Source organism: Pelobates fuscus, chromosome 3 (genome assembly GCF_036172605.1).
Source record: "Pelobates fuscus isolate aPelFus1 chromosome 3, aPelFus1.pri, whole genome shotgun sequence".
Classification (NCBI taxonomy): Eukaryota; Metazoa; Chordata; class Amphibia; order Anura; family Pelobatidae; genus Pelobates; species Pelobates fuscus.
Genome location: NC_086319.1, coordinates 102,787,640 through 102,805,374, shown reverse-complemented (window position 1 = coordinate 102,805,374; position 17,735 = coordinate 102,787,640). Strand labels below are relative to the sequence as shown.

The following is a 17,735-nucleotide window of genomic DNA, read 5'->3' as shown; positions in this document are numbered from 1 at the left end:
CGCTCAGCTCCTCTATGTGTGTCATTCTTCTCCAGCTCCTCCAGCTGTCTTATTTCCCCCAGCCCTCCATCTGTCTCATTCCCCCCATCTCCTCCATGTCCTATCCCCCCATGCCTGCTCACCTCCCTTCTTGTAGTATGGCCGAGTCGCAGACCGCAGTAGAGAAATTTCTGTTTTCTTTAACCAGTCTGACAGGAAGCAGTTTGGCGCTCCCAGTCAGAGCTGTCTTAATGCATGGGTATAAGCAGTTGATGGGGGCCCCAAGAGTATAGGGGCAACATAGGTGTGACAAACTCCCATTTTTCTAGTGAGTTTGCCACGAGTTCTTGGAGGGGACTACTTGCCAGCCTTTTGCCCTGTGACTATGGCCCTGTGGTGAACTTTGGGCTAAAGACATAATTCGTGCCTTTTTCCCTACTATGGTGCAGTATATTGGACTTTTCGAATGGATTAGGCTTATGGTGTTCGTTTACCGAACAAACTGTCGAACAGCCGGACCACCCACAAGTGGAGTGTGCAGCTTGTTCACCTCCCAGAAGCTGTGGTTAACCGCAGCTTAATTGACGAACGGCTAGGTGGTCGTCGTTTGTATAGTCAAACACGTGGCGGCGGTCCTCTTGTTTAGTCAAACGCGTCCAGCGGTGTTTTGTCATTGAGTGCATCGAACTAAAATCGGACATTCGAAGGCACGAACACCGCTGGGACTTCCACCTCCAGTTAGGTTCAACTGGAATTGCACGAACGGAGCGCTATTCGGTAGATTTAATCCACCGAACCAGATACACCCACTGACTCTGCACGAACGGCTCAGTTCGACTAATGGAACATTACTTCGACTGTTGAAATAGACCAGCCACACAGCCTAATTCTCTGGAACTGTTTTGGGCATGGAGCTATAGGTGTGGTTGGTCAAAAAGAGACTTCCAACTAACTTTTGAACCCCTGAACCGATATCGGTGATTGTTAAGTATGTTGTTCCCACAGATCGGGGCTATCAGGGGATGTGGATTTTATGGGGATATGTTGTATTTTGGGGTACTTGTTGGACTTTATAAAAATATGTGTTTTTTTTCTGTCTGGGGATAATTAAAGGGACACTATAGTCACCAGAACAACTACAGCTTATTGAATTTGTTCTGGTGAATAGAATCATTACCTTCAGGATTTTTGCTGAAAACACTGTTTACATTACAGCCTAGTGATAACTTCACTGGCCACTCCTCAGATAGCTGTTAGAGATCCTTCCTGGGTCATGGCCTAAAATGCATCCAAACATTCAGTGTCTCCTCCCTCTGCATGCAGACACTGAACTTTCCTCATAGAGATTCATTGATTCAATTCATCTCTATGTGTAAATGCTGATTGGCCAGGGCTGTGTTTGATTCATGCTGGCTCTGCCCCAATCTGCATCTTTGTCAGTCTCAGCCAATCATATGGGGAAGTACTGTGATTGGATCAGGCTACCACTTTTTTTTAGGCAAACAGCATGCAGATCTACAGCTTCTGGCTTGAATACAGTAAGATTTTGCTATATTTATGGAGGCATGAGGGGCTAGATGGTGGTTTTAACACTTTAGGGTCAGGAATACATGTTTGTGTTCCTGACCCTATAGTTATCCCTTAAGTTATTGTATTATCTACCTTAATTGTATCACAGGCAGAGAGGAGGGATTGTGTACTGTATGTGGGAGTATCGTTCATTGATTGGCTTGTATACTTTGTGTCCTGTGCCCAACAAGGTCCACCTGGGCGTCAACCTTGTTGGGAAACTTGTATAAAAGGCAATGTGCCTCCATTAAACAGCTATGCCAGCTTACACTCCAAAACTGTGTGTCGTCCTGTTATTGGAGGGAAAGAAGATTTACTCCTGTGCCTGCTGTTCCAGCTTGCAGGGGATTCAACGGGGAAAGTCCTTGTAAGGACTAGAGCTCCCAGGACTGAGTGTTGTCCAGTGCCTGGGGGTGTCTAGAGCTAATTCCCCATTTGGCTCCTGGAAGGAGGCGTTCCAGGGCCCCAGTCAAGCCACGGCGACTGTGGGCAGAAGTGCTGCGGTTTGTCCCCTGTTCTAGCTAGGAAGCAGTCCTTGGCGGAGGTACCCAGCCGGGGCACAGGGAGCTCTGTTACAGTAGGCTTGCCAAATTTTCAGTATATATCATTATGGACGATTTATTTAGAACCTTAAAACACTTGTATTAAATGGTCGATTAATCACTTCAGTATCAGCTGTTGCAAATACATATCTTGACCTTAATAAAAACAACATACACATACTAATTGCACATAAGCAAGACTAAATCCACACACATACTTTTATGAAGCCATAAAGCTATAATAAAGTTCTTCTAATATTTTTACCGGCCATGTCAGTTGCCCCCCTCTGCTACCTACTTTTGTGTGGATTAATCTCTGCTGTACAGTATGTTTTTAATGGATTTTGTTGGCGGTACCCATAAATATAAGCTTAATTGTATTGATAGTTTACATTTTCTTTCCTGTGAGTAGTTGTGTGCACTGCTTTGCCCAGGGGCCTATAATGCTGTTAAGACGACCCTTTTCTTAGTGCACCCTTTTTTCAGACTGGGCATAGGATACAGAAGTTCCTACTGTGGTCTGCAGCTCAGGTACACTGCATGCAGTGATAGACAGAAGGGGAGCACCCAGCACACTGCCGGTCAAATGGTTCCTGTGCCTCCTAGGCCAGTGTGCCTTATTGTAGCACCAGCCTTGGTTTCAACTTGAAACACTCCACATACTAAGATATGGCAATTGTGTGCTGGGGACTTATTGCACCCCAGCCTACGTGACTTAGGCAGCCTAGAACTCTGCTCTGGGCTGCCTAATGAAAATTCTGTGCTGACATACAAAACTGCTTCTCCCTTGTCTCCCCTCCACCTTTCCACACAAAAAAAATGTTATCCCACCCTTACTCCTCGCATGCGCTCTTAGCCCGCTTAATCATCCAATCAAAGGCTTTACTATAAGAAACCTTTGATAGAACCTTGGCACAGCTCCTGTGACTTCACACGGAATGTGCCGGGAGCTTTGTACGTTGCTGGATTAAGGTAGGTAAATTCTTTGTTTAAAACGCTTTTTGAACATGTTTGTAGTGGGTACTGATAGAATAATGCCAATAAGCCATTATTCTATTCAGTAGAAAAAAAAGGATTGGAGAAACCATTAAAAGCATTAGCATCTTAAGAAGTCAAACCAATTTGCTTTCAAATAGTGATGCTCTCCTTGTAATACGTGACCTGTAGCAGTGAAAACTAAACAGTATTCCCAAATAGGGACACATTTACTTTGAGGGTAAACAATTGGTTTACCACCACTGTAAGAATAGTCAAATAACCCTTTCAGTGTAGCAGGTGTCCTGCAGAGATTGTGCACTATGCTGTTCTTTTTTTCTATTTTAAGCCTTGCAGCTTATAACTGGTCTGGCTTCAGAGAGACTGATAGTTGCTTTTGGCTCTTCGTCTGGTTGGCTGGCCACCTTAGAATAAACACTGTAAGCACATACATTGAATATTTTTCCCTGAAATAGGTGACATAGAACAATTGGTGGTTTATATCGCCTTTCAAACAAAGGAGCAATTCTCTTAATTTAGTCTGATAAATCACACACTATTTTAAGGATAAGAGCTTTTCATTCTATCTGAAAAGTAGTCTGCCATTAAATAATTGTGTCGTTTATATCTAGACCAATAAAAATGTTTTCGACCACCCTGAAAACATTACACTAAGAAGCCATCGGACTCTAGTTATATTTATGAAGCAGGGCTATTCACTACATTGTGTCTTTATTTCACAGTGAATTCAAATTGAATTTGAAAGTTTATACCAAAGTAATTGAACTAAGCATTGCTGTTTTGAAGAAAATGTCCAATCCAGTTATTGGGTTCTAAAATATTCAAATAATTTTTAATTACTGAGAAATTACCCTTTATCAGGGTATCATTCACTAAAGTGAGAATTCCAAGTGAAATTTTAAATTTTAAGGTTAAAAATAGCAGAGCTCAAAAAATTATTTTAGTCAGCTTTGCTTGCAGTTCAATTACTCGGACCTTAAACTTGAAATTAATTTTGAATGCTTATACAGTTTACTTACTAAAGTGAGAAAATAGGACACAATGCTTAACCAACATAACTCCCAAAGGCATGAATGGTGAACTGGTGGGGCAAGATCATAAGTACTAAAGAAGTGACATTGAATAAATTCAGCAAATCCCAGAAGCCATGACTCATGACTAAACAGCTGGGGATTATTATTATTATTTTATAAATGTCATTAGAACATTTATAAAGCAAAAAACAAACCTCATGACTCCTAAGTGGTTAAATTTTTTTGTAAGTTACACTATTGTATAAAAAACATATTTTTGGCAATTTGTACAATAATTCAAAGATATTGGAACTCAGTCATTACATTCTAAAGATGTTCTAGCCTTAATAGCTCTGAATAAGATCTACAAACTTGAAACTAGAAAAAAACAATTCAAACTCATGGGACTTGAAAACAGTCTGGGGTGAGTGGGAATTACAGGTACATTCCTGTAGATATAAAACGAGGTGAGGGGATTGGGCAGATTATTTGCAGATTACTACTTACACGGTGACGTTGGGTGGAGTTCACTGGCTAGGTAACCAATGTACCATTATATTTCATTAGATGTGATTACTTAATGTTTTATTTTCTGTTTTTCTCTTTCCTTTTGCTCATCTCTAGAATCAGAGAAGAGATGTCTCATCTTTCTTCTTCCCATTACAATACTTCCCCTAACCTCACTCCCTCTGCTGTTCTGTGTTCATTCGCACCTGCTACAGCGGAAGAGGTTTCTGCTCTGTCCAGTCCTCCCGCCCCACCACCTGCTCCCTAGATGCAATACCCTTGCATCTCATCTGCACTCTGTTTTCTTCTCTTTCTCTATCTCTCACTAAAATTCTCAATTTCTCTCCTCTGGCATATTTCCATCGCCCTTCAAACATGCAACTGTAACCCCAATTCTAAAGAAGCACAACCTTGACCCTAACTCCCCGTCCAACTACTGTCCCATCTCGCTACTGCCTTTTGTGACCAAGATCATTGAAAGAGTTGTGTATGCGAGATTGACAGACTTCCTCGAGTCTAACTCTCTGCTAGCAACGCCACTGACCAAAGTATCCAATGATCTACTCGCTGCAAAATCTCGTGGTCAACACTCTCTTAATTATCCTTGACTTTTCTGTGGCTTTTGACACTGTTGATCATGAGCAGCTTCTTCTCATCCTCTGCAATATTGATCTACAAGATATTGCTCTCTCCTGGTGCTCCTCCTACCTCTCCCTGTTCTCTATATATACTGCCTCCCTTGGTAAACTCATTAGCTCCTTTGGCTTCCAATATCATTTCTATGTGGATCACACGCAAATCTATCTGTCCTCTCCTGATCTCTCCCTGTCCCTCTTGACTAGTGTCTCTGACTGCCTCTCTGCTATTTCTAACTGTATGGCTGCCCACTTCCTTAAACTCAACTTGACCAAAACTGAAAATCTGGTCTTTCCTCCCTCAAGTGTCTCCCTCCCTCCAAGTCAATGGTGCTACCATCAGCTCCACCACACAGGCTTGCTGCCTAAGTGTTTTCTTTGACTCTGACCTCTCCTTCACGCTTCATGTTTAGTCTATCGCCAAATCCTGCCGCTTCTATCTCAAAAACATTGCGCGCATCCGACACTACTTAATGCCAGATGCGACTAAGGTGCTGGTCCATTCCACTGTCCTTTCTCGCCTTGACTACTGTAATCCGCTTCTCAGTAGTTTTACGTGCTCCTGACTTGCGTTGTTACAGTCCATAATGAATGCGGCGGCGAGGCTCATCTTCCTGTCCGCCCGCACCTCCCACGCCTCACCCTTCTGTCAGTCCCTACATTGGCTTCCTGTAAGATATAGGGCTCAATTTAAAATTCTGGTTCTTGCTTTCAAATCTCTACATAATGCTGCTCCCATCTATCTATCTATCCTCCCTAATACACAAGTATTACGCTCTTACGCTTTGCTGAAGACTTACATCTATCTTCTGTCCGTACTCCCGTCTCTGATGCTCACCTTCAAGACTTCTCAAGGGCTGCACCGTTCTTGTGGAACTTACTTCCCTCCTCCGTTGGATGCTCACCCAGTCTCCACTCCATCAAAAAATCATTAAAAACCCACTTCTTCATAAAAGTGTAACAATTAAACTGTTAATAGCTCCTGACTGATTCCTCTCTTGCAACGGTCAGTAGTCTAATACTATCCTTACCTTTTGTGTTACATTACCCCACTCCCTCTAGCATGTGAGCTCATTGAGCAGGGCCCTCAACCCCTCTGTTCCTGTGTGTCCAACTTGTCTGGTTACAACTGCATGTTTGTTCGTCCACCCACTGTAAAGCGCTGCAGAATTTGTTGGCGCTATATAAATAATACCATAATAATAACATTATAATATATGACTTCATCATACAGGGTTATTTACTGAAGTAAGAATTCAAAGAGAATCTTAAGTTTAAGGCCAGAGTAGCTGAATTGAAAGGATAGCTGACTTAAAGAATATTTCTAGTTAGGCTATTTTCACCTTAAATTTGAAATTTACTTTGAATTCTCACTTTAGTAAATATCCCTGATACGGTAACTTCTTCATAAATATGTGCTTTAATGTCCCAAATATCATTCATTGAGTCAAATATGGCACTTACAGATGTTCTTAAGTGAATTCAGTGTAGAGCAGTGGTTCCCAATTTTTTTAGGTTCAAGGCACCCTTAATATTTCAGTATTTTTCCAAGCCATCCCAAGTCAAAATTTCTAGGTTGTATACCTGTACAGCGCTGCGGCCTTTACTGGCGCTATAGTGTAATGTACAGTGTTGGTGTTTGAAGGGGTGCTTGTATACATTTATTGTGTTTTAATACAGGGGTGTGTCTGAATGTAATGTTCACTTTTAAATGTGGATGTACATTTATGTGAAGTATTTGTGTTTGCATGAAGGGGTGTGTTTGTATGTAATATTTGTGTTAGATTGCAGGAGTGTGCTTGAAAGAGTTGTGCTGATGTTTGATACACAGATATTCATGCACATTAACACACAGATGCATATAAATACACCGACACATACACAAAAATTCATATAGACACATACACATACACACATATACACACATGCACCCTGACACACACAAACATTAATACATACCCACACCATGACACAGATACATACCCTGACATAAAAACACACACCCTGACACACAAATGCACAGACACAGAAGCACACTGACACATGTATACACACACACTCACAAACACCATGACATACGTACACACTCATACATACACTCATACACATGCATACACACATGCATACACACACTCATACACACACCCATACACACACACACACTCATACTCATACTCACACTCATACTCATACACTCAAACTCATACACACACTAACACACATACATGCACACACAAGTGATTTTTTTATATCTCCAGCCACCCTCCTGTTATCTTACCTAATGTGCCAGGAGGGTGGCTTGGAGTACTGCTGCTGTTGGGTCTGGAGCTCTTCATGCTCAGCTAGCCTCATGCTGCAGCTGCCTCTTCTCCCTTCTGCGCGGTCTCCCTGCAGGATACTGGGAGGAAGTGACAGACTGTCATTTCCTCCCAGCCAGCCGACATTACAGGGGCCCGGTCCCGGTCTTAAAGGTCCCTGCTCAGTAGTAATGTTTCTGCAGTGCTATAATCATAGCACTGGGAAATATTCCGTGGCACCCCTGTGTGCGTGTTTAGGAACCACTGGTATAGAGGTTACTTCGGACCTGATCTCTTTTGTGAAAATGTATTTGAAACACATTGCAAATAACCTGTAGCTTGTGTTGATATTTTCTTTTCTTTTTTCATGAGATGCTCCATTTTCTCTCAAATTTATATTAAACATTTGCTGTTACATCAAAATTCAGTTTAAGCAAGGCAAAGCCAGGTCAATATATAGAAAATATTTCTCATCTTGCATGTATTCTTTCTCTATGCTGATTGCCAGGTGCAAAGAACAGAGCTTATAACAATGAATGGCAGGGAGATGGAGGCACCCAGCTGGATGATAAAGAGGTGTTGATTACTACATTTCATTTTATTTTTCACACCTTACAGGTGCATATATGTTAAGTATAGTGTTAAGTTACCATAATATTCAAAATCCTGGTAAGGGACAGTTCCCCTTTAATTCAGTTTGGCTTCTTGGTTATGCCAACTACTACTTTATTGTACTTGATAGTACCTAGTATATCAATGTAATATGTTGTGAACACACTTTAGAACTGCCTACTGATCACTTGCTTTTTATCCTTTTACAGGTCAGCACAATTATCTTTGCGCTGGAAGAAATGACTGCATTATTGACAAAATTAGAAGGAAGAACTGCCCAGCATGCCGCTATCGGAAGTGCCTCCAAGCAGGAATGAATCTGGAAGGTATAATCACTGAACATTTTCTAATTAAAAAATTGCTTTCCAGATTCAAAACAAATAAATGTAAACGTGAGCTAATCTTTATTCTTATCCATCTATGTAACATTTTGACCTCGTCACTGCTTATAAAGCTAAAGGTTAACACAGTAAAGGAAATCCTAGACTTAAAGGACCACTATAGTGCCAGGAAAACAAACTCGTTTTCCTGGCACTATAGTGTTAATAGGTCCCCCCCACCCTCATGGCTCCCCTCCCACCGGGCTCTAGGGGTAGGAAGGGGTTAAACGCTTGCCTTTCTCCAGCGCCGGGCTCCCTCGGCACTGGCGACATCATCGACTGAATGCGCATGCGTGGCAAGAGCCACGTGCACATTCAGTCAGTCCATAGGAAAGCATTCTCAATGCTTTCCTATGGACGTTGGCGTCTTCTCACTGTGAAAATCAGTGAGAAGCGCCTCTAGCGGCTGTCAATGAGACAGCCACTAGAGGCTGGTTTAACCCATATGTAAACATAGCAGTTTCTATTAAGCTGAAGTGGTCTGGGTGCCTATAGTGGTCCTTTAAGATAAGGCCAGGGACTAATAAAGTATTTAGAAAATTGGGCAGACTAGATGGGCCGAATGGTTCTTATCTGCCATCACATTCTGTGTTTCTATGTAATAATCTTTTTACCATGTTGTGTAAAACAATTTTTAGTGTATGTAGAAAGTAGTGGTTAAAAAGATTCTGGAGAGAAGTTAAGACCCATTGGGTTTGTCATCTTTGCCAGATAAAGCTATTTGGCACTCTTAGGTTTGATAATGAAATGGGTTTTTTCTTTTAGTCTCAAGGTTAATGAGTAGATTCACACAATCTGCAATTGACCATATTTTTACCCTAATTGAATGATCCTAAGACTTTCACTTTGAAGCCTTTCCCCATTTTTAGGGCTGCAAATATTGAAATCGCTGTTTAAAAGTGTCGAAAAGTATGAAGTCACAAAATACGGTTCCTGGAGTCGACGATGGTTGAATATTTGGTTATTAAAATGGATGAATGAATACAGATAATGTTGATAATTGTCTATTGAAGATTCTTTTGGCCAAGTTTCCAAGTATGTCTTGATGTTACTATAGTGGACACCATGCCCACTTTATAGTATGCCGTCGATATAATAACATAAAGATAGTAATTAGCAAAGATATTAAAATTACACTTAAATAGTACCTGTAATGGTATATGCATTGTAAATAATACATGGGGGAAATTCATTTATGCATTATGCTTGCTAGCAAATTATACAATTTTCAATAAATGTAACATACTATATGGTACCATTCCTCACCTGTCAATCAATTCTTCTGAAACACAGGGACAAGAGGTAGCTGTAGAATGTCCATTCTTTCATAGGTGTAGTAACGACAATTCTCTACATAAAGTGATGTTATGCCAACGTTTTGCTCCAAGAGGCTGCGTTGTGTTTTTAACTTTTGTTCTTCTATCGTAGGAACATAAGAAAGATTTTTTTTAAAAAAGCAACTCTGTTTAATTTAACTTTAAATAGTAAATGAACACTCTGGGTGTGCAATAGCTCTGCTGCCTATAACACAGCATGTTTACATGATGTTGCAATTTGATGTTTTGAATTTGAAATAACAGTAGTGTTTGGATCACAGTGTCCTTTAAATTGGATGTTTTCAGAGTTTATTGCAGTGCAGAATAATCTCATAGAAGCACACATAGGTTAGTTCATATTTTTGCTAAACTGAAATCCCCATATATGCAAATAAGAGACACTCCAGCGTTTATCAGAGGGGATTCTGAACACCTGCTATGCTGGTCGATCCTAAATCCAGGATCTAAATAAATCTATGTCACCATGCGTGGTATGAAGCAGGGCTGTCCAACCAATATTAGATCAGTGGTTAAATTGGGTCCTACCTAATGCAATATAATAATAAATGCACATGAACTCTCCTATTAGGAAATCTAGGGAAAATATGAATTTAGGAAGAATAACAATCACAAACCTTGAAATTAAAGTAAAGTGTTTTCAGGAAACAAATATTATTGAAGGCTAATCGTGCAGATCTTTGGGTGCCTGCAGGACTCTGCATGCTTTGCCATTAAGAGGTTAGGCAGTAGCATTTCCATGTGCCTTCTCATCTTTCAGATGTCCATTTTCCCGTTTATAAAATGTTTCCTATTATGTACAGACAACTAAGTAGCTTAATTTGCAGTGAGCAGCGTGTACCCCTGTGTACAGGAAGAGTTTGTCTTTGCATATGAATGCCCATTAGCCATAATGTAGTTTAATGATTGACGTACAATGGATCCCATCAAGGGACTGGAGTCCAGAGCAGTGGCCAGGCGCTGGGAAGTTTATGCAAGTTTATGACAAAGGGGGAGGGGGAGGAAAACACATCACAAGATGAAAGAACATCATTTACCAGTTCACCGCAGTATTTATAGAAATACCTTACATAGCACAAAGACTCTAGCTGTGTATTCATATGTCCTTAGATTACCTTTTATCTCCATGTGGGTTGGGGGAAGAGGGGGTCGGGGGGAGGTTCACCCTCCTCTTCTGTATCGTCAGTGTATAGCTTTATAGCATCTGGCTTTACAGTACATGATATAATCAATAAAAAGTGCTGGTCTATAAATGAGTCAGTGGCTGCTAATGGTAGCACATAACTGTGCCCCCGTAGGACTTTAACTCTTATCGTACTAAGGAAGCCAATTGGGTTGTATGCAGTGAGAGTTATAGTACAGCAATGGAGGGGATGAGCACTGCTGTCCTGGCCTGGCCTAACTGGTGCTGCACAGCTAATGAAAATGTTTTAGAGTCAAAAAGAAATACAAATTTTACCCGATAGAATTTGACTGTACTCAAACGGAATAGCAGCTAAGAAACAAAGCATTCCTTGTCCGTCTCTTTTTCCACTAGATGGGCACTGATTTCATTGCTAGGCATTTCAAGCACGTCTGTCCGAGGTTCTACAGTGAAATCATTAGTTTGGCATCCCACTTTCAGAGAAGCAAGAACAGCAGCACTTTACTCCTACTTTGTTCTCCATACAATTTATTTTTTACCCAGTACACCTCAATGTAAACCTGGTGTTTTCTACCCTGGTAATAATGCCACAGCCAAACTCCCTAAAGCATAATTTTCTATCTAGTGTGTTACCACCCTTCTCATTCCGTGATTACTGTCACTTAGCATACTGTAGCAACAAAGTAACACAAAATTAGTACCTGTTTAGGCATCAACTTGTAATATATTTAGCATACTGACCATGCTGTTATACATTCAATAGTTCAAATCCAGGGCCCCAGGCTATTGCAAGGGGCTCTAATTTATGCACGAGGCCCAACTGTCCATAATAAATTGATTACCATAGCAACATTACCTTCTTTACAGGATGAGTCTCGTGAAGGTTGTTTGTATAATGCATTTAAGGATACAGTATATATGATATGCTGTTAGTATACTGTATTACAAAGAAGAAGCGCAATGGCTCAGTGATCTACAATTCAAATTTAATAGTGAGGCACTAGTCTTGCGCCAGGTACACAATTTCTCTTGAATTTGGTGCTAAGGGGGTCTGGCATGGGGCAAGGAGGCAATTGTCTCCAAGGCCATTTGCTCACAGGTGTTTTCCTGTGCAGGGCTGGCCCAAAGTGTTATGCTGCCTTCCCCTCCAACAAAACCACACCAACCAAAACAAGCCCATGTCCATTATGTTATGCAGTGTGTCTATTTGTGTAGTGGAAGCAGTGGATGCAGTGTGTGTGTATAACGGATGCACAGTGTTTGTGTGTATAGTGGATGCAGTGGATGTAGTGTGTATATAGTGGATGCAGTGACTGTGTTAGTGAAGTGCATGCAGTGTGTGTTTGTAAGTACATTTGTGGGGGGTGAGCAGTTTTTTATTTTTAAATTCTAACTTATTCCCCCCTCCCTGCACGTATTCCCCCCTCCCTGCACTTATTCCCCCCTCCCTGCACTTATTCCCCCCTCCCTGCACTTACTTATTCCCCCTACCTGCACTTATTCCCCTCTCTCTGCACTTACTTTTTTTCTCCCATCACTGCACGTACTTATCCCCCCCTCCATGCACTTATCCCCCCTTCCTGCACTTACTTATTCCCCCCTCCCTGCACTTATCCCCCCTTCCTGCACTTACTTATTCCCCCCTTCCTGCACTTACTTATTCCCCCCTCCCTGCACTTATCCCCCCTTCCTGCACTTACTTATTCCCCCCTACCCTGCCTCTTACCTGTGGGCAGAGAGAGATATACAGGATTCCATGGTGGTCCAGTGGAGCTAGAGGACAGTGAAAAAGGAGCCCTGATAGTAATCTTACAATCCCCAGCAGCAGTAAGCACACTTCTCTCTCGAGCCGCAAGAGCGTTACCATGGGTTGCAATGGCAACGCACGGCACGCAATGCATGCCGGCGCGTTGCCATGGCAACCCGTGGTACCACTCTTGTGGCTCGTGAAAGATGAATACCTGCTGCTTCTGGGAATTGTAAGATTACACTCAGGGCTCCATCTTTACTATATACACCAGCAGGGCCGGGAACAATACATATATATAGCGATACTCACTATATATATATATATATATATATATGTGTGCACATAGGCGGCTCGGGCCCTGCTCCAGATTTCTTAAAGGTACAGAGGCGGCAAAATTCCGTCCCTGTGACCGTGTCGCCTGGAGACATTGGGGCCAATGGATGGGCCAGCACTGTTCCTGTGGAATAAAATAGCAGATTGAATTGAGATCGGTTAGCAGAGCACTGCAAGAGTGAGGCAACAGGCAAGACATGTGAAGGACATCTGCTAGCCCAGCACTATGTGGATTAGTGCATGGGCTGGTGGCCCACAATTTAATTGTGTTATCTTGGCCTGGACTATTCCACTGAGAAAATTTGTGGTAGACAACAGTAATGCAGTCCAGCTAGCATCCGTTGCAGTAGAGTATAGGGAAAAAGCAAGGGCAGCCCCACAGCAAAATGGGCCCTAGGCAAAATTAAAGGACCACTCTAGTGCCAGGAAAACATACTCGTTTTCCTGGCACTAGAGTGCCCTGAGGGTGCCCCCACCCTCAGGGTCCCCTTCCCGCCCAGCTCCTGAAAGGGACCTTTTTCCACGCTGGGCGGGGAGCTCTCCTCCTCCTCTCCGCCTCCTCTCCGCCCCGTCGGCTGAATGCGCACGCGCGGCAAGAGCTGCGCGCGCATTCAGCCGGTCGCATAGGAAAGCATTTACAATGCTTTCCTATGGACGCTTGCGTGCTCTCACTGTGATTTTCACAGTGAGAATCACGCAAGCGCCTCTAGCGGCTGTTAATGAGACAGCCACTCGAGGATTAGGGGGAAGGCTTAACCAATTTATAAACATAGCAGTTTCTCTGAAACTGCTATGTTTATAAAAAATTGGGTTAACCCTAGCTGGACCTGGCACCCAGACCACTTCATTAAGTTGAAGTGGTCTGGGTGCCTGGAGTGGTCCTTTAAGCCCTGGTGCGTCTTCCCCATTCCCCACTTTATCTGTTCCCCATACATCTTCCATGTATGCTTCTCCCTCTCTAACACTTTTGCCCCCTCTATTTTATAATTTTTCCATTATGCTTCTCCCCTTAGGCCTCCACCTCTCCCATTGTCTCCCTATTTGTGCCTTCTATTGTGCACCAACCTCACGGAAATCATCTCGCCTTGAGCCCTCCACTTCCCCTTACCTCTTGCCCCTGAGCCCATCTGACCCAACTGCAACTCCAGCCACTTCACCATTCCTACCAAGGGAGTTGCTGCTTTGGTGACAGGCAATAGCTTCGAGCTGTGTAACTGCTTAATGAGGACTGCTAGCTGCGGTGGAAATCTTCATGTTAGTGTGAGGCAGGTTGCGTTGAAGTGTAAACACACGGCAGCACACATGGCAAGCTGCGGCCCCTCCAAGTGCAAAAAGCCCTCTGCCGTGACTGAGAAACCGACTGATCAGTCTGCCCCTGGGAAATAGTTTGCATCTCTTAGGCATGCACAGATCTTTATAAAAACTTTATCAAGCTGCAAGGAAGATGCAGAGATATTTGAAGTCACAACTTGCAGCTCCAGCATCCTTGATTTATCAAGCCATATATTGTATGATCTGTGTTCGTGGGTTCATCCCCATAGAGATCTGTGAGTTTTGTGTGAAAACAAGGCCATTTGTTGATACTTAAATACAACCCTCCACAAAGTCCAAAAGTCCTGTAAGTATTTCTTGAAAATGTCTGGAGGATTTGGTAGTTGAGACTTGCATGCATGTTCACTGCATTTCACAGATGTCCACTGATTTTCAGACAGTACAAGTGGCCATTTTAATAAATATTGCTACATCAGTAGCAGTGAAAGAACTTTGGGAAATGCAATCAATTGCCTGGTTTTCTTTTACTGTGTGCATCCATTTTTTTAATTCATTTTTTCAGCTTTATTTATGGTATGCAGGTACTTGAACATGAAGAAAAATCATGGTTATAAATGCTGCACATTTTGTAATGAAATGGCAACACATCATGATTACCACAAGCAATTACTGTTGGAGAGAGAAACAAATAAGAGCATTCATTTCAGGGGCGGATCCAGAGGGACGCTTGTAGATCTTTTAAAGAAATAATCCAGGCACAATAATCACTACCGCTCTGTGTAGTGTTTATCGTGCCTGGAGTGCCCGGTCCCCTCTCATAGTTAGTAGTCAAACCATTTAAGAACAGGTTGACAACTTACCTGGGGTCTACATGGATATGGGGCTGTACTAGGGCATAGTCACAGTGGCGTGTGTGAGTAGTGCAATGTGTGAGGGGTGCAGTGTGAGTGTTGCAGTGTGTATGAAGGGTGTAGTGTGTGTGTGTGAGTGTTGCAGTGTGTATCAAGGGGTGCAGTGTGTGAGGGGCAGTGTTTGTGTGAAGGGTGCATTGTGTGTGTATGGGGGACAGTGTGTGTGCGTGAGGGGGCAGTGTATGTCAGGGATGCAGTGTGTGAGGGGGCAGTGCATGTGGGATGGGTGCAGTTTGTGTGTATGATGGCCAGTGTTTTTGTGAGGGGTGCAGTGTATGTGTATGGGGGCAGTTTGTGTGAGGGGGCAGTGTGTGGGGAGCAGTGTTTGTGTGAGGGGTGCAGTGTGTGTATGGGTGGGCAGTGTGTGTGGGGGGCAGTTTGTGTGTATGAGGGGAAGTGTTTGTTTGAGGAGTGCAGTATGTCTGTATGGGGGCAGTGTATGTGTGTGGGAGGCGGTCCCAGTTCTTTTGCGAGAACGGAGTGTTGCCATGGTAACCGTGGCAATGCTCTGTGCTTGCGAGAGTGCCCCCTCGCCCCGGATCCGCCACTGATTCATAGTGTAGCAATAATTAGCAAAGTGTAGTGACTTGATTAGAGAGCTCCTGCATCTCAAGGTAGCCTGGGAAAGAATGTTAAGTCTTTGCCCTCAAAAGTGTAGGAGGATGAACTACGAGCCACCTATATGATAGATTGTTAGTAGTAAGTCACCTAACATTTCTCAGAACAGCCCCACCCCTCACAAGACCCCTTAAGTATCCCTATTTGTCTATTTGAAATATTGTGGGATATGCTACTGTGTAATGACAAGTCCACTTTATATTTCCAGGACACATCCTTAAAGGAGCACTATAGTGTCAGGAACACAAACATATATTTCTGACTCTATAGTGTTAAAACCACCATCTAGCCCCCCTGACCCCCTCTTGCCTCCCTAAATATAGTAAAATATTACTTGTATTCAAGCCTGAAGTTGCTGGTTTTGTCCCAGTTTGCCTCAGAAATGCAAGCTGCCTGTTGACATCAGCAGAAGTGTTGTTCTGAGCCAATCACAATGCTTCCCCATATGATTGGCTGAGACTGTGAAGGAGGCAGATCAGGGGCAGAGCCAGCACAAGTCAAACACAGCCCTGGCCAATCATCATCTCCTCATAGAGATGAATTAAATCAATGAATCTCTATAAGGAAAGTTCAGTGTCTGCAAGCAGAGGGAGGAGACACTGAATGTTGTGATTCAAACTAGGCAAGACTGAGAAAGGAAGCAGCTCTAGCAGCCATCTAAGGAGTGTCCAGTGAAGTTATCACTAGGCTGTAATGTAAACACTGCATTTTCTCTGAAAAGACAGTGTATACAGCAAAAATCCTGAAGTGAATGTTTCTACTCTCAAGAACAAATGCAATAAGCTGTAGTTGTTCTGGTGCCTATAGTGTCCCTTTAAAAATATCTAATTTTTATTCCAATCTAATTTTTATTTTTTGTTGTTGGGTCAAACCATGTATTGCATCACCCTAGACTTAGGATGAGATAAGATGAGACCTGCCAAGATTGTAGGACAGTGAAATTCGGGATTCGTTCTTTGCATCCCTATTTTTTCTTTGTGGAATAATATTTCACTGGCATGATCTAGAATTCCTATGAGTAAGTTTGTTCAGACAGGAGAGACTAATGAAAGCATGATCCACCACCGGTTGAAACAGTATTGCAGCCTCTTCTTCGATATATCGACAGTGTTATAACAAATGACTGCAAAAACGTACAAAATAAGTGCGTGTTTGTTTCAGTGACTATTCTGTATAACCCTATCTGCACCTCTTTCAAGAGTGTTAATATAAGGATTTCAGAGTGAGCAATTGTGTCTCCTCTTGTTTCAGCCTGCTTTGGATGTCGATCCCTGCCAAATTCTGAGAAGGGAACGAGAGAGAAAATAGAATTTATGGAAATGGATTACATAATTTTCCCTTTGGAAATGTGTTGAATTGGCCTAGAGTTGGCACAAACAAGATCCCCTTCAGCAGTATGTGCTTTTCTGGGACAAGTATTTCAGGGTAAAAGAACTTGTCTTGCTTCCCAAAGTAAATAGCAGACTTACAGTATCATCCCACTCTGGCCCTGATGAAAAGCAGCACTGTTTTCCAAATTAAATATGTACAGTAATTCCAGTTCCAGGCGGTGGAGAGACATACTGTATAGACTCTGGCTTCTCTGCATATTCTTGGATAGTGTGAAACGTTTACAGCAAATGCTATTAAGTCAGATAACCCTTTTTTTAAAATCATGTATTTTCACAGAAAGGTAGATTTCATCAGACATTTGGTTTTGGTTAAGCTGTTGACAAAGAACCAAGCTTCACATATTGGTCTCTGGTTATTAAGTATGCATGAAAAAAATTATATATTTTGGAGGCTTGTACATAAGTATGTAGTTACAGTGGTTGATGGTAAAGTTTTAAGATAGGGGGAGCAA

General features: G+C 42.4%; 1 protein-coding gene across 3 annotated transcripts in view; it reads left to right on the top strand.

Annotated features, from left to right (window-relative positions):
* Positions 1 to 17,735, top strand: part of NR3C1 (nuclear receptor subfamily 3 group C member 1) — a 231,607-nt gene that overhangs the window by 178,744 nt on the left and 35,128 nt on the right. For all 3 annotated transcript variants that reach the window (XM_063447391.1, XM_063447393.1, XM_063447392.1), the window contains exon 4: positions 8,360 to 8,476. In XM_063447391.1, coding sequence (XP_063303461.1) covers positions 8,360 to 8,476 — 117 coding nt within the window. The remainder of the gene's footprint in view (positions 1 to 8,359; positions 8,477 to 17,735) is intronic.